Genomic DNA, 22,840 nt, shown 5'->3' on the forward strand with positions numbered 1-22,840 from the left:
GCCGGCGGAGCGCGCTCTCGGACCCCGGCCGCCGCGCCGGGACCGCCTCGCAGCAGCGCCCTCTGTCGGCGACTGTGGGTACGGCCCGCGTCTGTGGACCTGTACTTGGTGGAGGTCTTCGTGGTTCATGTTATTTTCCTGTTGGTGTGCAGATCGGGTGGCCGTGTGGAACACCGGTGTACTGCTTTGCATCCTTCTTAGCAATATTAAATTCGGCCAGGAATTTCTAGCTAATTTTGCTAAATCTGTGCATCTGCGTAGAGCTCCTACGGCCATAGATTTGTGTGCAAATGAGTGTCAGGGTATAGTCTGGGTGCCCAGGAGAGTGCGCCTTGAGTATGGCAGGGGTTGTCTAAGTCTCTGCCTGTGGATGTTTCACTTTCTGCTCCCATCTGTCTGTGAGCTAGTACCTATGAGCGTTGGCTGCGTCCCTACATATTTGAGTCTTATTAATAATACACACATTATCATCTCTCAAAGACTGTCTGTACAAATGTGCAGAGTGTGAGTGTGTGTGTGTGTGTGTGTGTGTGGTGCATGCAGCCACAATGGGTGGTGATAGTATGTTTCTGAAATCCAGATGTTAAAGAAATAATGTGTGGAAGCGTGCCCCAGATATTCTAAACCCTTTGCCATTCATCTCTTCCTCTTTGACTTCAGGAGAACCCCAGATTTTGCTTTCTGACCCTCTAGCATAGAGTTACGTGATCCTGACCTGAACTCAGCCTCCTGCGTGACTTCTCCTTGGCCTTCCTTCTTCTCTGGTCTGTGGAACCCAGGGAGGCTGCCTGGTGCTGTCTCTGAGCGCCTTGGCCATGATGTCAACCCAAAGAAAACAGCATCCTATCTCCTTCCTTTTCCCCCACCCAAAAGTCACTTCCTCTTAGTTCATTACCTGGGATTTTGATGTCTGTGTTCCCTCAGCATTATTGATACACACAGAAAAAAAAAAAAAAGGAACTTCTTGAAATTCCCCCAGAAGGTTTTCAGAGTTGTTTTCAGTGTTGCAACTTGGAACAACTCAGTTTCTAATTGAAGTTTCCATCAGAAAGCTTGGTAGGAGTAGAGTATATAAGCTCCAGTAGCAGCAGCAGCAGCAGAAGAAACAAGAAACGGTTTCAGACCCAGTGAACTCCGCAGCCTGGCCAGAAGCAAGGTAAGCACTTCGCTAGCCCCTGTGATCCCTTTCGCAGGCCCGCAGGCTGTCTGGGGGTAGGCACCATGCGTGTGCCACCCCTGCACCTGGCGTCGTGGACTGGGTAAATGCCTGGAAGCGTTTCTGGTGACTTAGCTGCTGGGACACTAGTGAAAAGTCAGTAGTTTGGGGGCTGATGTCTAAAGTATTCGTTTTAAAAGTCAACTAAGAATAATTGTATACCAAGGTCTGGGAGCAGATACACATTAGAAAGATATGATTTTGTCTTGTTTAAAAGTGGTATGTATATAAAAGTGTGTTCCTCAAGGGCCAGCCCGATGGCATAGTGGTTAAGTTGGCATGCTCCACTTCGGTGGCCCAGGGTTCGCAGGTTCAGATCCCAGGCATGGACCTAGTACCGCTTGTCAAGCCACCCTGTAGCGGCATCCCACATAAAATAGGAGAAGATGGGCACAGATGTTAGCTCAGCGACAATCTTCCTCAAGCAAAAAGAGGAAGATTGGCAACAGATGTTAGCTCAGGGACAATCTTCCTCAAAAAAAGTGTGTTCCTCCACATTAATGCCCGTCACTTAAAGGATTATATAGAGTTGGAGTGGCACTTGCCTTTAGTGTTGTGAACTTTTTGAAAGCTTTGCATTCATTAATAATGAATTCAATAAATAAACGAATTCGGACTTATACCTCATAACTGAATGTTACAGAGCATACTTGCTCCCGTATGTGTGACGGCTTACAGTCAGTTGTGACAGTCAACCAGACTCATAGCTGGGTTATCCAGATCTTTTGGCCCCACTTAAAAAATGGAAAGCAATTGAAAGGTCTAAAACTACTTTCTTAAAAGTTTTAAAGTCTGTGAGAGGGAAAAACAGAGATATTCTTTACTGTCCTGGTGTCTTACAGTTACCCAAGTAAAGTGTGTGCAATGATTCTCAGGTTGAAAGAAAATAATGATCCGGTTAAAATATTATTTTTACAAAGAGATTACCAAACCCCACGTGGTGGCCCACTTTTTTTCAAATAAGGAATTTCAAGGCACTAGAAGGAATTTGGGCATCCTCTTAGAGTTCATTTTACTGAAATCTGACATTTTATCATTTCTCTACAATCATTCTTCTAACAATTAATGAACTCCCTCTATGCTAGAGTCTTTATGCTAGACTCTGGGGACAGAGTATGGAATAAGAGGGACATGATCCCTGCCATCAGAGACCTCAGTGTGGCAGGGAAGATGAACAGTAAAGAAATAACTATATTATCGCAATTGTAGTAAGTATCCTGAGAAGAGGAATGGGGCTCTGTGAGAGCAAATAGCCAGGAGTCCTGACTTCATTTGGGCAACAAGCTGGATACTCTCCATGAATTATTTCATTACCTCCTCACCACAGCAGGATGCCCATTTTACAGATTAAGAGAGTGAGGCTTAAAGAGGTCAGTGACTTGCCCAGAGTCACACAACTAATAAGTGGCAGAGCTGGGATGTGAATTCAGGTCTGCCTGGCTCTAAAACTGGGGCCCTTTGCCTGTGCTGCCCACGCCTCCTGTGACTATGTCTTTTTATTTTATTTATTTATTTATTTATTTATTTTGGCAAGGAAGATTGTCTCTGAGCTAACATCTGTTGCCAATCCTCCTCTTTTGCCTGAGGAAAATTGTCACTGAGCTAACATCCGTGGCAATCTTCCTGTTTTGTATGTGGGACGTCGCCACAGCATGGCTTGACGAGCAGTGTGTAGGTCCATACCCAGGATCTGAACCTGTGAACCCTGGGCAACAGAAATGGAGTGTGCAAACTTAACCACTACGCAACTAGGCTGGCCCATCTTTTTATTTTTAAATAATAATGTTATTTTCTAACTGAAAAGTAACAAACAAAATAAACCTTGAAAAAGAGATGCCCACCCAGGTATCATTGGCATGCCCACGCTGGCACCAGCGTTGGGAGCCTTAACATACCACAGGACCTGGGGTCCCTGCATCCCACCTCCAAGGGTTTCAGGAGTTTAGAAAACCTATGAAATTACATGAAAAAAAAATGTCTAATCCTCAAGACTCTGAAACTCAGCATGTCAAGGAAATGTGGGCTGTGAGCTACGGCTCCCTGGCATCAGCTGACCTAGAGAACAGCAGGGTAACTACCTGCTGCCCCCTTTTTGGTTTCTCCTGGGTTTGCTTAAGAAAGTGACCCTCCATCATCTCTACACCCTGGTTTAAAAGGTAGATGATACTGAAGTGAGAGTTGTTTCTTACAATCGTCACCTGGGCTCCCTTAACCCTGAAGTGCAATTCACCTGAAATTCTCAAATGCATCTGAGGCCCAGAGAAGAATTGCTGGGCATGTAGCCAGCCAAAGGGAAAACGTCAGCATTAAGGGAGTGTAAAAGAATCACCAGGAGGTACCAGGAATCTCTGTCGTTTTCCTTCCCAGGGTGCCAACGTCTGGGTTTTACAGACCTGTGTAATTGCAGTACCTCTATGGGCGTTTCCCTACAGCCAGGCACGATTTGTTTGTCTACCTATTGTATACAAAACAGAGAGATACCAAATTTTCCCTTTATCCCTTCCCCTAGGTACAAGCTAACATGCTATCCATTGCCTTCTATAATATGTCATCTCATTGCATTCTCCCAACAACCCTCTGAGATGGATGTTATATCCATTTTGTAGATGAGGAGATTAAGGCTCAGAGAGTAATTTGGCCAGCATCACACAACGAGTGAGTGGTGGGACCAGAATTTAAGCCCACATCTGCTTGACTCCAAACCTATGAATGGACTCACTGATGCTCTGTGGCAACGAGTACTTTGCTACAGCCATAACTTGGGATGAGTTGATAGGCATGTCCCTGAAAGCTCCGTGCTGCTGTGACAGGCGCGCTGACCATGTGCAGGGAGGCCTGACCTCGTCCTGTCTCTGCCCCTCACAACCTTTATAGTCTAAGGGGGTGACATCCATAGCAAGGATCCCCTGGGATTAGCAGCAGTTCTAACGAAGCCATGATTTGTCAATATTCAGTCACCCCAACCAAGCAATGCTCACTTTTAAGGTACTTGGCCAAAAATTTTGCATCTTGTTCTTCATATGATTTAGACTGTGGTTTCTGCAGAACACTGGTGCTCTCTGAGATGGATGGAGGCGTTTCACTGAAATGAAATAATAATCATCTCTACCTAATTCACAGGTTGGGTATGGTTTTCACAGTCTGAAGATTTTCATAGATCCTGGATACTAATATAGATTGAGTTTCAATATAAGATGGAGGCTGATTTAGTGTAAAAAAAATATATATATATATGTATTTCATCAATTCATGGTGACTATATCAATATTTTATGGTCTGCTCGCAGGGAACATCTTGATTTTCAGAGGTTCTGGACCCTGAACATGGACTAAACCAGAGGTTCTCCAAGTGTGGTCCCCAGACCAGCCAGATCAGCTTTGCCTGGAAACTTTTAGGAATGCAGATTCTTAGGCCCCATCCCCAGACCTGCTGAATGAGCCACTGTCGGGGTGGGACTCAGCAATCTGTATTGTAGCAAGGCTTCCAGGTTATTCTGACTTACATTCAAGTTTGAGAACCACTGGTTACATTATGCGGGAGGAAGTAATCTGTGAGTTTGGAGCAATTACAGTCTAAACAAGGAGAGAAACTAAACCTCTGCAACAAGGGCTGGCAACCAGGTCGTTGCCAGAACTTGAAAGATCACTTCTGCATTGCCTTCCCCCCACCCAAAGTCCTTTAGTGCTGGTGTCACCGCATATACTGCCTCTGCTACAATGGTACAGGTGTGTAGCTGATCTCCCCAACTGGAGGGTAAGCATTTAACACACTGACTTCATAAATATTTGTTGAATGAAAGTATTTGCTCCTGCAAGACAGAAAGAATCCTTTTTTCACTCCCAACTGCTCTAGTTCAGTGCCCTTTACATAGTAAGTACCAAGTAAAAATTGCTGAATGCTGATTGAGACACGTCATGCTCCTTCTCTGAGCCTTCGGTTTCTCATCTTAAAAATAAGAGGATTATATCAGACGGCCGGCCTTAGGTGTCTTTCAGCCTCAGATAGTCTGCGGTTCTCTATCTGGAGATGTTCTTGTCCAGAGACTGGCTGGCACAGGGCTCCTGTAATTCACTTAACCTGACTGTGTAGAGAAGAAGACGGTGTAGAAAATAAAGATTAAAAACAATGTAGGGAGAATGTGAATATGGCTTCTGAAGGTAACTGAGTAATTGTTGACCTTCTCTCTCCTCTTTTCCGTCTTCTTTCTCTTTTCCTCCTTCTCCTCCTGGTTCCCTGCCTCCCACAGATGCATCAGCAGTGGTTGGTCCTCTCCTGGTTTTCCCTGGTTTTGCTGGCGTCTCCCCTCATGGCCATATGGGAACTGGAGAAAGATGGTAACCAGACTCTCCTCATTCTCTCTGGAGGCCCCGGGTTCTGAGCCAGGCCTCTCGGGCAGCCCTGTGGGGAAATCAGACTGAAATGGACAGCCGTGCATTGGGGCTTCCTAGGGGGAGCCATCACTCTGGGGAAACGCAGGCCATGTGTCCTTATTTCCCCTTCGAGGGTGTCTATCCTGTTGACTTTCACATTAGATATGTGAGAAGGAGCTTTTTGTGGACTGTGGTGGGAAGAGATATAGCATTACTAAAAACCACCTCTACCATAACAATTAAGATTCCGAAGTGAAGGGTTTGAAAAGTCTAAAAACTCTGTTCTAGCATTTCCTGCTCCACTGGGTGATATCACCCCCTCAGCTGGCACCTAGGTGACTTACCTCTGACCAAGCACTTTGAGGAAAGGATAGGATTTAGACTCTCATTGACTTGGGTTCAAAAGCTGGTTCTGCCACTTCTTCGTTATGTGACCTTGAGCTGGGTCACCTCTGAGCCTCAGTTTCCTCAACTGTAAACTGAGTGTTACAAAGTGATGCCTGCCACATGGATTATTAAATACGTTAGTGAATGCTGAAGACAGCCCAACAGATGGTAAAGTGAAAATAAATGTGAGCTAGTATTATCGTTTTGGTTGTTTAAAATAATGTCTCTAAATGATACAAGAGAACCTGTTTATTATCCCAATGATCAATAAAAACCATTAGTAGAATAATAGAATAGGTATTAGTGGAATAAGGGGTCTCCTCTGGCCTTCTATTATCTCACATGTGGGAAATATGTGTTAACTGATTGTTGTTCCTAAAAGACCATCAGATGTTTCTCATTTTTTTAAGCCAACATCATAATGTTGTTAATTACTGTCTTTGTATAATAATGGTTAATATTTATTGAGCACAGTATCTCATTTAATTCTTACAACAACTGTATGAAATAGGAACTGTTTGTACCCCATTTTATACATGTTGAAAATAGAAGCTACAGAGATTAACTAACTTACTCAATTTTACATACCTGGTGAGGGTGGAACAGGGGCTTGATCCCATTCTGTCTCACTTCACAGCTGATGCGCTTAAGTATTTCAAGAAGGACATGAAGTTTTCTTCTCATAAGTATTTTACGAGAAGGACGTGAAGCAATTGTTTCCTATGTCCTTGGAGAACTGAGCAAGAGGAAATAGACATAAATTAAAAATCTTCGTTTAATATTTTAAATAGTCTTTTGACAGTCAGGAGAGTATAACACTGAAATGGGTGCCTGAAAAAAATTTTGAACTATTCTTAGGAATTTCAGGAAGGCATCCATCCAGCCGTCCCCACTCTGCTCCAGGAGAGCTTCAGACCCTCCCTTGAGTAAAGGCAGAGGTGTGAGCCAGACAATTGTGCCAGATCCCTTCCAACCCTGGGATTTTTAGTGAGCTCGGGAACTTTGGCCCTTGCATAGTCAACTGTTAGTAACTTCTGATTTGGTAAACCACAGAAATTCCAGAAAGTCAATGTGAGAGACACTGAGAGGGCTTGCGACCTTGGAGACAAGATGAGATGCAGCCAAGCACTAGGTTCTAGATGCTCCTCATCAGGTTCCCTCCTGCAATTGTGGTCCCTGTCCCTGGACAAAGGTCTTCTAGGCCTTCTGAGTCTTAGTTGTGACAGGAAAATAGCCACACTGTTCGGTCACCAGTGGGACAAAGGAAAACTAGAGAAAGCCAAAGAAGCCATGTGGTTTTATGTCATCACAGCTAATCATTTCCAAAGAGTTGGGTCCCAAATGCTTTTCCCCTCTTGTCTTTGTTACCCATTCAGTAGTTATAAATCCCTTTCATGTAAAGCGAGAACTTTATATCCCACAATGCTTTCCATTTGGATGCCAACAGCAAGAGCCACCATTTATAGAGCATTTAAGGGGTGTGGGTTAAGCTCTTGTATGAATTAGCTTGTATAATCCCCATCTCAACCTTCTGAAGCACGTACGATTATTGTGCTCATTTTAAAGATGATGACACTGAAGCTTAGAGGAATTGAATGTCCTACCCAAGGCCACAGGCTAGTATGAGATAAAGCTGAATCTAAACCCAGACCTGTGGGACTCCAAAATCCAGGCTCTTAACCGCGATGGCTCTCAAACCTGAGTGGGCATCAAAATCATCTGGAGAGCATAAATAACCAGATCACTGGGCCCAGCCCAAAGTTCCTGATTCAGCAACTCAGAGTTCACGTTTCTAACAGATCCCCAGGTGATGTTGCTGATGGTGGTTCGATGATCGTGCGTGGAGAACACCTGCATTAAACCATTCTATTCAATTCATAATTGATGCATGAGTGAATGAATGAAGGTTTGATGTGACACACTCTTTGAAATACTATACTAAGCCATTCCTGAAGTGCCAGTTTAGATACTGGTATGAGAGATCCAGTGCAAAGCCAGAGACAAGGTCTAAGATGTAGCTCTTGTGCTTCTAACTTGATATAACCTTGCTTAGCCTCTTGGTCTCAGTACCCTCCTCTATAAAATGGGAAGACTAAGATCTACTGAATTTCCTCATAAGAGTATAAAATAGCTAAAAAAAACACAGAGAAAGAAAATCTCCATTGGTGAGTTTCATGCAGTAGGAACTAAATCCTTAAATCCCCATGGAGAATCATAAGACAGTTCTCTGTGCAGTTGTCTGACCCTTTGGTCTGTGAATAACAATAACAACTAAGTTTACTATGGTGAACACTGTGGTAAGTCCTTTCCTTAAGCACTTTACTAAGTACACTGTGCTAAGTGCTTTTGCATTTAATCCTCACAGCCAAACCTGAGGCATAGATACTATTATTATTGTCATTTTACAGATGAGGAAACTGAGGTTCATGGTAATTAAGTATCTTGCTCCAAATTCCCCAGCCAGCTGGTGGGGACAGGATCTCAGGCTTGGTCAGTCTTTCTCGACACTGCCCTGCCTTATTCCCTATAAAACTGAAATTGTATTGGAAGTTTCTTATCTCCACCAGGCCTTCAGCAAAGAGTCTTGTGCTGCTTGCATTTTTTGGTGTATCAAGGCCTTCTTCATCTGCCAGTGATCAGAGGTCAATTATTAATGGCAGCCTGCCAGTTAATGAGTCAATGGCAACTATAAAACTCTTTGCTTCTCTCTTCCATGACCTTGAACCCAAGTGGGGCCCAATACCCTGAGATCATCTCAGCAAGCATTTGCTGTGATGTGCAAGATTGTGCTTTGGCAGTACAGATGCCCAGGTGGTTCAAAACACACAGTCCCAGAGTTCATGGAGCTCATAGTCTGGTTCTCCATTCCCTCTGCTCTCCAGTGTATGTTGTAGAATTGGATTGGTACCCTGATGCCCCTGGAGAAATGGTGGTCCTCACCTGCAATACCCCTGAAGAAGAAGGCATCATCTGGACCTCAGCCCAGAGCAATGAGGTCTTAGGCTCTGGCAAAACCTTGACCATCCAAGTCAAAGAGTTTGGAGATGCTGGCCAGTACACCTGTCACAAAGGAGGCGAGGTTCTGAGCCATTCTCACCTGCTGCTTCACAAGAAGGAAGATGGAGTTTGGTCCACTGACATTTTAAAAGACCAGAAAGGTAATGCCATTCCCTTGGATCATGTCAGTTTTCTTTTGCTCCCTAAGACATAACAATATCAAGTCTCTTACTGAAGCCACCCAGAACCTATGTTTTCCTTGGCTTTGGTTTTCCTTTGCTAGACACTTTGGGTTATCAACCACCCAAATCTCATGTTGAGACAGTTTCATCTGAATCTAGATGCTTTTCCTGAGGTTCTCTTTAAATAACAGTGGTATTATTGGATGACTAATGGAAGTTAACCAGTGTGTATAGTGCCTAACTCAGCCCTGGGGGATAGCCTTGAAAAAAATTAAACCCTCTCCAATGTGTTAGATGTGTAGTATACTCTGCAGAATCAGCATCCTACTGGGACACTCCCAGTCCTCAGTGACCTGCCTACCAGGGGAACAGCAGCATTTTCCAAGGAAATAAACGGAAGGTCTTCACTCTTGGACCAGTTGGTGGCCTGTGATTAATCACAATCAAAACCTTTCTGAAAGAAAACCCCTAAATATCGAATTTTTGTTTTTCTCAAACCCAGAATCCAAAAATAAGACCTTTCTAAAATGTGAGGCAAAGAATTATTCCGGACGTTTCACATGCTGGTGGCTGACAGCAATCAGTACTGATTTGAAATTCAGTGTCAAAAGCAGCAGAGGGTAAGTGAAACCGCTCCAGTTTCTCAGCATTTTGCTAGAATGATTTCATTAAGAATGAGAGTGACCTAGCAAGGGCCTGTCAGTCAGTGCTAAGGGAGAAAACAAAGTCAGACCCGTATTGTTTCACCGCCCCACTTGCCTAAGTTGGGGAAAGAACATGGAGCGCTAAGCTAATCACCTAAACAAATGTATGCGTTAGAACAGGACATTGTTGGGGCCTGGGAATAGCCTCTGCTGTGTTTGAACCCACTCATCCAAATTGCCAGGTGATGCTGCATTAAGGCTCATGGCACCACGGGGAGGGATAAAGGGAGAAATTGAAGCTATAAACGACTTGCCAAAATTGCACCTTGAGTCAAAATAGAAACAAGAGCTCTAGGGCATAGATCCTGAAGCCGACTCCAGAAAACTCTGTGAGGCCTCTGGAAATTTTTCCCAGGGCCACTTCAACTCCTTTTTCTTCTGCCGACACTTCTAATCTGAACTTCACTGTTTGTCCAATACAGTTGAACTTTCCCTAAGAAGCCAGCTGCCATGGATACAGAACCTAGGTTAGCCCCTCCACGTGCCTCCCTCCACTCCTCATCTAAGTCCCCAACAACGGAGGATGGAGGAGCAGACCCTTGGTGACCAGCCTGGCCTTGCCACTGTTTCACGGAGTAAATGAAACTTTGGGACTCACTTTGCCATCTTTAAAATGAAAATGCCAGCCAAAGAAATGCTTATAGACGTGCACAAAGACATAGATGCAAGTGTTTATTGTGACATTTGTGGTAATCAGCAGGGGAAAGGTTAAATAAAGTGTGGTACATTATGCTCCGGCTTAATGTGCAGTCATCAAAATGAATAACCCGGTCCATATGGTCTGTCATGGAGCTCTCCCCATCATATGTTCAGACAGGGAGGAGATGGTTACAAAACCATATGTGTGCATGTGTGTGTGTGTCTATATATATATATAAAATTGGATCCTATTTTATAAAAAATAAAATCAGTGTTTATACATATAGACAAAATATATGTGTGTATGCATATATACACGTGGATATATAATTGCTCTGAATATTCATTGAGAGAGGTCTGGAGGGATACAACAAGTGATGAATTGTATTTCTATCTGGGGAGGGAGATTAAGGATAAAGGAGGGTTGGGGTTAAAAGAGGCTCACACATTTCCTTTATGTGCATCTTTATCTTTTTAATTTTTTTATACTTAGCATGTATTGATTTTGTAATTAAAATGTGAAACCTGAATTTAAAATTTTATTAAGGAGATTTAACCAGGAGCTCTGGATCTAAAACTTTCCAGACTCCTTTAGACTAGAGGCACGTACGAGCAGAGTTGTTTCTCTGCACCACTTGTACTACCTCTTAAAGCAGAGCTTGTTCTCTTGGGGAGGCGGGTTTCTTACTCCCCGAGGAGATATCAGACCAGTTGGAGAAACTGTGTCCTCAGATGGCTGGCTGGCTTCAACTGCTAGGAACTCACCACAAATGTGCGACACAGGATAATGTCTGTCTTTGACTTCAGTTCCTCTGACCCCCGAGGGGTGACGTGTGGAGCAGCGACACTCTCCGCAGAGAGGGTCAGCGTGGACGACAGGGAGTATAAGAAGTACACGGTGGAGTGTCAGGAGGGCAGTGCCTGCCCGGCCGCCGAGGAGAGCCTGCCCATTGAGATCGTGGTAGATGCTGTTCACAAGCTCAAGTATGAAAACTACACCAGCGGCTTCTTCATCAGGGACATCAGTGAGTTTGCTTGATTGTATGTGCTTGATAAGGACAGATGCCATTCATCACATGTTCACAGTGCCCCAGGCACGGGGGGAAAGGGTTTACATGCCTTATCTTCTTTTATTCTGCATCCAAAAAAAGTGCAATGTAGGTACTATTATCTGCATTTTTAGGAAGAGGATTTTGAGTCTTAGAAAAGTGAAACAGCTTGCCCCAGATCTCACAGCTAGCAGTTCAGACACAGATCTGCCCCACTAGAAAAAGCAGGCTCTTGGCTGCTCTCCTCTTCTGTTGCCCAGGTAGCTTCCATGATGAATCCAAGAGCAGCCCCTGAAGCATCATATTCATATTCAGAACCAGGGTTTCCCTACTAATTGCAATTGTTCCCAACCAATCTTTCTCTAGCATTTGAAAAGAAACTTCTTTATTGGAATATAAACCCCCAAATGGACATCTAATTGGCAGATGGCGATTTTGCCATTTATCATTTCCTTTCCTATTTATCCAATGAAGGTGCATCACAAAATAAAGTCTGATAGAACCACAGAGCTTGCTCTAGCATTGTGGGGAGGTGGGGTCCAGTTCACAAAGGGTGGCCAGGGAAGGTCTGTCTGAGGAGGTGACATTTAGCTGAAACCTAAAGGAAAGAAGATGTCAGTTGTGTTAAATTTTTATGAAGCATCTGTAGGAGCCGTGGTCTTTGGAGTCGTGCTGGGCCCAGGAGCCCGAGCACATCGCATAGACTGTCTCCCCTCCCCTCATCTAGAAGAAGATACGCTACTGGAGGACAGAGGCTTTGTGATACCCACTGCTAAATCCTCTGTGCACAGTCCAGTGGCTGGCACATAATGGGTGCTCAGTAACTATTTATTGAATGAATGAACGAACGAGCATAGAGTCAATTTGACTATAACTGCTACAGGACAAGTTAGCGCCTGATGCCATGAAACGGCAAAAGAAAGCGCTAAATAGAAAACCTCTCCTCTATGCCCAGCAAGAGGTTCAGCTCAGTTCCAAGTTTGTGCAGAGAAGGGGGACTGACCTGAGAGAGGGTCATCCTTTACGGCACAGCCCAGATGTGAGAGCCTTGTTGTCTCTAAGAACTTTCTTCTGAGCACTACGCAGAGGTGGTTTCACCTCCAGGTCCCATCTCATGGTGCAGTGATGAGAAGGATTCCGAGCCTTTCTCAGGTTTCGCCATAAAGGACATGGCGACTGGTGAAAACCACCTCCCACAGGCGCCAGCGTGAGTAGCAGGTAGTAGGGGTCCCTCATGTCTGCCAACCAGGTGCTCACAGGAGTTAAGTAACCACCGTGTGGACTCAGAGCTGGTCAAGGTCAAAGTGCAGTCAGAAGCCAGCATGACCTTACTCCAAAGCCCAATTAGAAAAATAAAGGGTGTTTCTCTATCTTCTTCCATAGTCAAACCAGACCCGCCCAAGAACCTGCAGCTGAAGCCATTAAAGAATTCTCGGCAGGTGGAGGTCAGCTGGGAGTACCCCGAGACCTGGAGCACCCCACATTCCTACTTCTCCCTGACGTTCTCTATTCAGGTCCAGGGCAAGAACAAGAAGGAAAGGGTAAGATGTGATCCAGGTGCCGTATATTCTGCGGTCAGGTTTATGCAGGCCCACATCAAGGAGAAGGTGAATGATGTCATCATCTGGGTGATGAATCTCAGATGAACGATACTAACAGCTAATGTTTATTCAGAATTTTCTATGTGCCTGAAACTGTGCTAAGGGTTTTACATGTATCCACCACAATCTCACAGTAACCCTAGAAAGGCAGGCAATAGTATTGTTACCGCTTCAGGAGTGAAGACATGGAAGCTAAGAGAGGTTAAGTGATTTGCCAGAGGTCACCCAGCTAGGGTCAGAGTGGTCCATTCACAGGGAGTATAAGAAGCACAGGGTGGAGTGTCAGGAGGGCAGTGCCTGCCCAACCACCGAGGCGAGCCTGCCCACTGAGGTCGGTCCCACCATCCATCTAGTACTGGAGGGAGTGGGCATGCAGCCTTCAAGCAAGGCAGCTATGCTAGATGAAAGCCGGACCAAACAGTATCTCCCTCAGGGCTTACAAAGTAGAAAAGCTGCATGTGCTTAGCGCTTCTCTCAGCAGGTGGCGCAAGTTCCACACACGCCCTTGTGAATTGCAAGTGTGTTGCCCTAAAACTAGAGTGTGCTTGTTTGGGGAGATGGTGCTTTGCAGAAATATGCCCAGTTCACCTTGTAACTGTGTTGCCAAAGATCTCTCTCTCCTTTGCAGAAAGACAGACTCTTCATGGATGAGACTTCAGCCACAGTCACATGCCACAAGGATGGCCAGATCCGTATCCAAGCCAGGGACCGCTACTACAGCTCATCCTGGAGCGAATGGGCATCTGTATCCTGCAGTTAGGGATGCAGACTCAGGCAGCCCAGGCCAGACCTGCACACTCAGTGTACCCAGGTGCAGGGCAATGGTGGGGACGGTACAGGAAATGAAAGGGGGGATGAGGTGCCCGCACAAAGACACCAGAGTCAGAAACAGACATTTGTTCGTTAACAGATTCGATGCCCATATTGTTGCAGGCACTAGCCTGGGCACAGGGATGCTGCAGTAAAGAAAACAGGTGTAGGTCCTGCCCTCCTGGAAGGGAAGGCAAAGAAGAGAGAGGTAGCCAGGGGTCAGAGCATGGATGGCTTGTAAGCTGTTTCCAGGAATTAGACCCTCATCTAGGGGGCACTGGGAGCCCTGAAGGGCTTTACACAAGGAAATGACATGATCAGATACTCTTTTAAGAAAACTCTCAAGAGAGTCTCTGGTGAGCATGGTACCAGCCAAATCTTAGGCCACAGAAGGAAGGGCTGGACCCTTCTGACATGGAATCCCCAAAGGCCACTTGCCCCAGACAACATGTTGTGTGAAATAAGAAGGGTTGGCTGCCACATTTCTCATCCACATAGACTTTCGGCTTTCTTTTTCAGGTTCTAATCCCAGGATGAAACCTTGGAGGAAAAGTGGAAGATATTCTGCAAAATTTTTAAGAGACATGGAATAGATGCAAAAAGATATTTTCTACCAATTTGCTTTTTAATTTTTTAAGATCACAAAGATGTCTTTACTGTATTTTTATATTTAAATACTAAATGCCCACTAAAACATTCAGCTAATTTATTTATAGAGCTTCCAGCTAGCAGGTTGCCGCTGACCTTAATGCTATTTAAATATTTAAATAATTTATGTATTTATTAATTTGTTACTGTTATTTAACATTTGTGTGCCAAGATGTATGTTTCATACTTTCACAACCTGATCCAGAGAGAGAGGGCCCTATTATGCAAAATGTGTATTTTTGTGTTATTTATACTGACAGCTTTTCAAGCAAGGTTGCAAGTGCATCGGCTGCATGAGAACCAGTGAGAACACAGTGTTCTGATGGCAGCACCATAATGTATTTGTGATGGATGCGAACACAAAAGATAGTTAAATAGAGACAGACACAAACCTGTTTGAGGAGGTCCTAGAGATGGAGATGTTAGTTCCCACATCCATGAAGACTGCCTGGAAGTGGTGTTGATAAGGCAGTTCAGGGCCACCTGCACTTCTAAGCAAGTTTAGTCTTTGGCTGCCTGAACTTAGAAAAGGCTAAAAAAAATGATTGAAATTCAGCTTCAGCCTCCCTAGCTGTCCTCGCCCTCATCTGTCTGTAAGACATAGGAGGGCGACACAGAGACATCGTTAAGTGTCCGGAAAATAAAAAGCTTTCATGATTCAAGAGGGAGGACAAGTGTCGTTATGGCTAAGGAGATAAGATTGTCAGAATTGCCGCTGCTGGTGAATAGCCACACAGAAAAGCAGACGGATGCGGAGAAAACGATCGAGAATCGCTTACTCAGTGTAAGTGAACCTGATGCGCAGCTAGGATCAGAAAGTGACGATCCATTAAGATGCTACTTTTAAGTACCAAATGTGCTTTCTGTAAAGTGATTCCATTTGTTTTCTGTTTGTTTATTTATTTTTACATTCCACTGGTGAGCTAATAAAAATGTAACTCTTCTTTGCAATAACGTTTGGTCTTTCTCTGCTGACTTGGGTATCTGGTTCTCATTTACCAGGGCTGCATTATTTTTCCCTGCCATTTAAGAACTGCCCCTCCATGAAGCAGTTTCGTTTCCAGTTTCATGGAGTTGCCCTTTCCCTTTATAGGATTCCCAAAGTCAGAGTCTGGCTGAGCTAAGGGACTGTCCCTGTGATCTGACCACTGAGCATTCAGCCCTCTTCAGGGATGGATGCTCTCACTTCTTTCATCTTCTATCCCGGAATCAATCCTACTAGTTTCCCAAGCATCATGAAATAAACTCCCAGCTGGTAGAGCCATGGGCATCCCATGCCATAGGTCCAGCTCCAGTGCATACGGAGGGTTTGCCACGTGTCTGGACATGTGCTGGCCCTGGGGGTTGAAGAGTTCCAAAAAGCCCCAAACAGTGCCCACTCCTGGCACAGCTTATAAGACAGGGATGAAAAGTTAACTTCATACCACTAAATGCTAAAATCTTCAGTGTACATGGTGCCCTGGGCTGAAAACGAAGAAGGATCAGTGTAACCTGGAGTCACCCAGGAAGGCTCCATTGAGGTGCCCACTTTGGGCTCAAAGAATGGGCAGGACCTGCCAATTCCCCTATGGTGCCTCCCATGCAAAAAGCAAGTGGTGAGACCAGAAAGAATGGAGTCCATTCTCTGCCATCTTCAAAAGCCAAGGGTGCACCTCCAGCTTCCTTGCAATGGTCAGCTAATTATCACAGGGATGTTGTTTCCATTTCTTATTTTAAATGTCCCCTGGAGCCCTTATTCCTCTGGCCTGGAGGAATGGTGGGAAGTTTCTACCATCCTAATCCAACATTTGAAACATATCATTTTGTGTTGTAAACCCACACTTAACAGCACATGGTTGGTTAATAACAAGTATTTGTCCTCCTACAGGCTTTTTCATCTAGAGATACCAAAACACTTAATGGGCGCTTAATGAACAAAACTAACCAAAAAAAAAAAATCACATTTCATGAGCACAGCGACCTGGGGACCTTTTCCAAAACTTCCGGCCAGCCTAGGCCAGAGGTCAGATGTTCTGGCTCCCACCATACCCAGTGCTTTCCCGACACGACCTCTCAGCATTTGGGTAATCTCAGTACATGCAATGGAGACCTTTTCTCTTTGAAAGATATTCCCCAGGACAGTCCTTTTTATTGTGAATCTAGCTACTACAAAACATATTCAAATGTCCTAGCAAAATTGCTCATGACTGGGAACCGGGAGCCTGGACCCTGGGCCTGGCCAACCTTGCTGCATGACCGTGTGACCTTGAGCAGGGCACTGGACACCACCTGCTGGTTGTCCAATCAGCACTCACCCCCAACCTCCTTCTCCCTTCATGTCCCTCCTCAGCTCTAGGGTCGGGAAGCTAAGTAATCACTTTCCAGCCACCCTTGCTGCCCAGCAAGGCCACAAGACCCAGTTCTGGCCCATGAGATGTAAGAAAATTCTACTGGAGGTTTTCCTGATAAAAGACAGAGCCATAGTTAGCATTGCTCTTTCCCTCCTTCCCTCTTGAGCAGATGAAATTGAAGAAGGCTCAGAGGCTTCCTTGGAACCAAGATGGAAGCCACCATGCTAAGACTGTAAAGATAGACTTTGGGATCCTAGTGACATCATCAAGGAGCTGAACCAACCCCTGTAACTACTTTCTCCAGACTTCCTGCATTAGAAACATAGAACCATATTTGGGTTTTTTTAATTGTGGCAAAATACACATAATATAAAATTTACCATTTTAACCATACCACACTCACATTATTGTGTAACCATTACCATCATCCATCTCCAGAACGTTCTCTTCTTCCCAAACAGATTCTGTGCCCATGAAACAATAACTCCCCCATATTTGTTTTTAAAATAGAAAACGAATAAACTGAAAATTAAATAAAGCCAATCTCCTAAACATCCAGATCCTCATCTACAAGAGGTTGCTGGCCAAGTCAGAAGAAGGAGCCAGGCCAGCATGGGAAGGAACTGGCATCAGAAACCCTAGCTCTACCCCTTACAGCTGGCACAACCCTAGGGAAGCCGTGGAGTGCTCAATTTCCAGCGATGCCAGGTGAGGGCCTGGTGATACCATGCCTGCCTGCAGAGAGATGTCCATAGCCAGGAGACCTGTTCCAAGGGCAGCCTGAGTGTCAGCAGGAGTCACCTCGGGGGGAGGCGGTTGGGAGTCTGACCGAGCAGCCCCCATGGAAAGACATCTCCGCTATTCCTTCATTCACTAGACATTCTTTGAGTCACTGCTCTGCCCTGCCACGATCCTCAACGTTCTGAATACAGGGGTGAACAAGACCTTGCCCTCACACCGTTTCCAGTCTCCGAAGGATTAAATGCTTGAAATTCTAAGCATTGGAGGTCACTTCTTGAGGTTGAAGGGCACTATGAAATGAGATAATTGGTTTAATGTGATGGCACAGTGCCTGGCCCACAGGAAGCACTCAGTAAAGAGTAGCTCTTTCCACTGAATACCTCTGTGATCTTGAGCAGTTACTTAACCTCTTTAAGACTCAGTTTTATCACCTGTAAAATGGGATAATAACAGTACTTACCTCAGAGGGTGATTGTGAAGATTAAATGGAATAACACTTAGAATGGGCTTAGAAAAATACCCGATCCATAGTAAGTACTCAATAAAAGCTTATTGTTAATATTCTTATTATATTACCTATAACCTGAAAGAAGCACAACTCTGGACCCTGTGCTTTTGGGGGAGTGGGGAGATGGAGGGATCATTTTTAGGAGGCCTTACTGTCTCTCAGAACTGGGTTGGGATGGAGGGAGCGTTAATCAGCCAGTGGAGAAGAAAGAGATGGCTCAGTTAGTTGAGATTAAAAAGGCTTTCAGTGTAAAATCCATTTCTTATAAATAAAATTGCAGAAACATCCCCATGTGGTAGATACCAAGATGCCATGAACCCAGTTCCTGCCTTCAGGGATTGTACAGTCTGGTGAGAGAGAAAGGGGCTGATGTGGTGAATATATTAAAATACAGCCTGGCTGGGATGAGGTTATGCTCACCCTAAATATTTCTTTTTACAAAGGTTTTCAGCTTCCAGAAAGAGTCGTTTCATTCCCTTTCACCTTCCTGGCTGCAATAATTTGGCATAAACCGACCAATTCACCTCACCTATAAATCAGATTTTAATCATCTCTTTCTATTTCATTTCATCACGGGCCCTCTTCCAGGACAGCATTTGCGAGCAAAATGTATTTGGACGAGACTTTCTCCAGAGGGTCATATTATACCAAGGAAATGAATTTCCTTTCTGAAGCTCATAAAATGCAAAAATCAAATCAGCATTCAGGCTGAAGGCGAAGGGAACCAGGCGTGCATACGGAAAACCCAACTTCGGCAGGAAGCGCGGATCTCCATTTACCTTCCCGCAGCCCTGGACTCCGGAGGCGCCGGGCGTGCTGGCAGTCGGCCGCGCCTTGCGCTCAGCCCCTCCGCGGGGTGGGTGCCAGTGTGTGACGGGCTGCCGGGCTCTGCAGCTGCTCGCTCGTCTCCGCCTGTCTCCTTTCACAGGCAACACACACAGTCTCTCCCCTGCCCTTCGCCCCAGCCCACCTGGCGTCTTCCCTGGCTCCTTGCAAAAGGGCCATTGCTAACCTGAGCATGGGGGGTTCCAGGGAACTAAGCCTTTTGCCAGTGGCCCTGTGGTTTGCAGGAGAGGGAAAGCTGGGGGGTAGGTTTTGGACAAACCACAGTGGCCAGTCAGCTTCCTCCTTCCCACACCCGCCACCCAGCAAACATACAGGGGGAATGGAGCTAAAATGCCTGGGAGGGGTCCAGAGCATAGGGGTGTGACCCTGGCCCCGGGACAAGGAGACCTGGCTCAAATCTCTACTCCCTACTTACCAGCTATGTTCCTGGAGGCAATCTCTCCATCTCTTTGTGCCTCAGTTTCCTTACCTCTAAAACAAGTATGCTGGCAGAGCCACCACCTCCCGGGGCTGCTGTGAGGGTTTAAGGAGACAGAGCTTACAGCCCCTGGCACCCCTCAAGTGCACAACAAATGTTAGTTGCAGTTGCTGCTTTTCTAAGGTCAGGCCAAAAAGGCCACCTCTTCTTCCCTCCCGTGGAGATGAGGGCTTGTTTCGGACACAAACACAAGCCTTGCATTTCTAACTCAGCAATGTGTCCTCCCACCCACCAGCCCTCTCCTGGGTACATGGCCAGCATACAGCCGTAACATCGCCCCAAATTCAGAGCACCCAGAACAATGCTCCATTTCAGCTAACCATTGCATGGACCTTGTGGAACATTCTCCAGCCATGGCTTGCCCTTTTCTCCGAAATCCCTCTTTTTTGTGCTTTTCGGGTCCTTAGAGGTTAACCAGACCAATGGTCCCCCAACTTGTTTGAGCCAGGATCCCTTTGTTCAAATAGCAATCTTAAATGAAGTCTCAACATACACAGGGACTGGGGAGGATGATGCTAAAGGGACTTTTGGTGTATCTGCAATGTTCTAGTTCCTTACAAGAAGAATATATTAGCATATTTCCTGCATAATTAAAAATTATTATTTTATAAAGTCTCATATGTAAAGCAGACAGAAGCGGAGCCGCTCTGGCTGAAGCCTTCCACCCACTCAGTCCCACCTCCCTATTCACCACTGGGTGCCCTGGGGCGCCACCTCAACCTGCCCAAACTCGGCAAAGCACAGTTTGAGAATGCTAGTTTTACAAATGAGGAAACTGAAAGCCAGACAAGTTTGGTGCTTTGGCCAAGCGCCCAGAGCCTGATTCATGCCAGGGCTCAAACTTGAACCTGGATCTCCTGACTCCCATTTTAGCCATTCCTGATATATTGTCAAATTCCCAGAAGATTGCTATTAAAAGGACCAGGCTATCACCAGAGAGAGGCAGCCCATGAAAACCCAGGAGCTCCACAAACATGTACGTGCTAATCAACTTCTCAAAAGAGTGCTTGGCTTCTTGGAACATGGTGCCCAGAACTTGAAGAGGATCCTCTGCTCCACTCCATAGGAGTGTGGAAAAGAAATGGCAAGAGCATGCACCCTCTCAGACAAGAAAAGTCAGAATTTGAGCTGTCACAGTGCTGCTACGAGCCCTAGAGCACCTTAATGCTAACATGAGAAAAGGTGTGCGCCTTCTTCTAGGCAGACACAGTCCCATGCAGGGTGCTGGCTCACTGAGTGGAAAGTGGGCTAGATTTCTGCCCCCTCTTCCCCCCTCCACCAGGGATCCTTGTACAGGACAACCTGCCCAACACACGTGGCAGCCCTGGTCATGGTGAGAGTGGGAGGTGCTTCGAGTAGAGGAAATTGAAGGAGAAAGAGGGCTTTCACTCATTCATTCATTCATTCATTTCTTCCGTAAATAATTACTAAGTGTTTACTGTACCAGGCACATAGGTGCAGGATAGAGTACATGAGCAAGGGGGTAGGCCAACTGCCCTCCAAGATCTTACAGCCTTGAGAGGGCTGAAGACAAAGCCGCAGATAATAACAGCACAGTGTGGTACATGTCAGCATAGGTGAGAAAAAGGGGTCTATGGAATTATCAGTGAGGAGGCTTTAGGCTGCAAGTAAGAGCAACTCTACTAAAAAGGGGTTTGAGCAGTGAGCAACGAGAGGGTAACCTAACAAGAACTCTGGAGGTAAGGTGCCGGAGGATGGAATTCAGCAGTTCAATTATGTCATCAAGAACTCAGACTCTTTTCAACTTTCATCTCCACCAGCTTCAGTGAGGGGGCTTTTGTCCTCACTTATGCCCCTCAAGGCGGCAGCTGCAGCTCCCAACGTGATGTCCTCATGTCACCATGCCTGATGATTGGAAAGGTAGTTCTCCTCTAAATTTTTTTTTTTGCTCAGGGAAGACAGCCTTTCCCAGAGTGCTCTGGCAGACACGTTCACACTTTCACTATGAGGTACGCTGGGAAAGCAAGAATTTGGCATTTTCACCTCTAAAGTGGGAGGCAGGCTCAAACAGCAGGAAAGGAGCTGAGAGTGGGAAATAGTTCTTGGGTAGGCAACCACCAGTGCCTGCCACAGGAGCACAAAGGAGGGACACAGAACCTAGATTTGAAGGTGAGTATCTGTGGTAGGCAAAAATCACGCCCTCCCCCACCCCCAAGATGACCATGCTCTAATGCTCAGAACCTGTGAATAAGATGAGATTATCCCAATTATCCAAGTGGAATGACTGTAATCACATGAGCCCTTATAAGTCAAAGAGATGCAGTAGGGGGTAAGTCAGAGACCTTTGAAGCATGAGAAGGATTTGAGATGTCATTGCTTGCTTGCACATGGAGGGACCGTGTATTAAGGAAGTGGGGACCTCAATCCTACAACCCTAAGGAACTGAATTCTGCCAACAACCTGCATGAGTTTGGCAGCAGATTGTTCCCCAGAGTCTCCAGAAAGGAACGCAGTGCTGCCCTGTGAGACACCAAGCAGAGAACCCAGCCAAGCCTATCTTGACCTCTGACCTTCAGATCTGCAAGGTAATCAATGAGTATTGTTGTAAGCAGCTCAATGTATGGTAATTTGTTGCAGCAGCAGTAGAAACTAAAATAGGATCCCGAATAAGAATGTATCCATGTTGTGACTTTAAGAATTAGGAGGAGGGGCCAGCCCCTAGGCCTAGTGGCTAAGTTCGCCCACTCTGCTTCAGCGGCCCAGGGTTCGGATCCTGGGCACAGACATGGCACCGCTCACTAGGCCATGTTGAGGTGGTGTCCCACATGTCACAACTAGAAGGACCCACAACTAAAATATACAACTATGTACTGGGGAGATTTGGGGAGAAAAAAAAAAGCAGGAAAAAAAATTGGCAACAGTTGTTAGCTCAAGTGCCAATCTTTTAAAAAAAAAAGAATTAGGAGGAATTAGCAGATAAAGGGAATAAACATGAGTATAAGTCTGGACATGTTTGGAAATCAGCAGAAAGCTCCTTTCAGCTGAAGCATAGTGTGGGGGAAGAAGAGGAAAGGAGAAAGATGAAAAATAAGGATAGGGAGATAAGTAGGAACTGAATCAGGTGGGTCTTCAAATGTCAGGCTTGGGTTTCATCATGATGACAACAGGAAGCCATTGAAGGGTTTTAAGCAGAGAAGTGATGGGGTCAAACTTCTGTTTTTACCAAGTCACTCAAGTTGTTAGATGGAGAACAGATTGGGAGGTGGCAAGAGAGAAGGCAAGTAGACCATGTAGAGGTCACAGTAGTGGTATGGATGAGAGATTGTGACAGTTTGGACTGGAAAAATGCTGGTGGGAATGGAGATGAGAGGAC

General features: G+C 45.5%; 1 protein-coding gene across 1 annotated transcript; it reads left to right on the forward strand.

The window, feature by feature from the left end:
• Positions 1 to 1,014: 1,014 nt before the first annotated feature.
• IL12B (interleukin 12B) lies at positions 1,015 to 15,552 on the forward strand. Its single transcript, XM_014842763.3, has 8 exons — positions 1,015 to 1,156; positions 5,463 to 5,550; positions 8,856 to 9,131; positions 9,655 to 9,772; positions 11,303 to 11,520; positions 12,928 to 13,085; positions 13,774 to 13,956; positions 14,475 to 15,552. Exons 2-7 carry the CDS (start codon positions 5,463 to 5,465, stop codon positions 13,903 to 13,905), a joined length of 990 nt encoding a protein of 329 aa, XP_014698249.1. The 5' UTR covers positions 1,015 to 1,156; the 3' UTR covers positions 13,906 to 13,956; positions 14,475 to 15,552.
• The last annotated feature ends 7,288 nt before the right edge of the window (positions 15,553 to 22,840 follow it).

This window comes from Equus asinus, chromosome 9, assembly GCF_041296235.1.
Source record: "Equus asinus isolate D_3611 breed Donkey chromosome 9, EquAss-T2T_v2, whole genome shotgun sequence".
NCBI classification, from domain to species: Eukaryota; Metazoa; Chordata; class Mammalia; order Perissodactyla; family Equidae; genus Equus; species Equus asinus.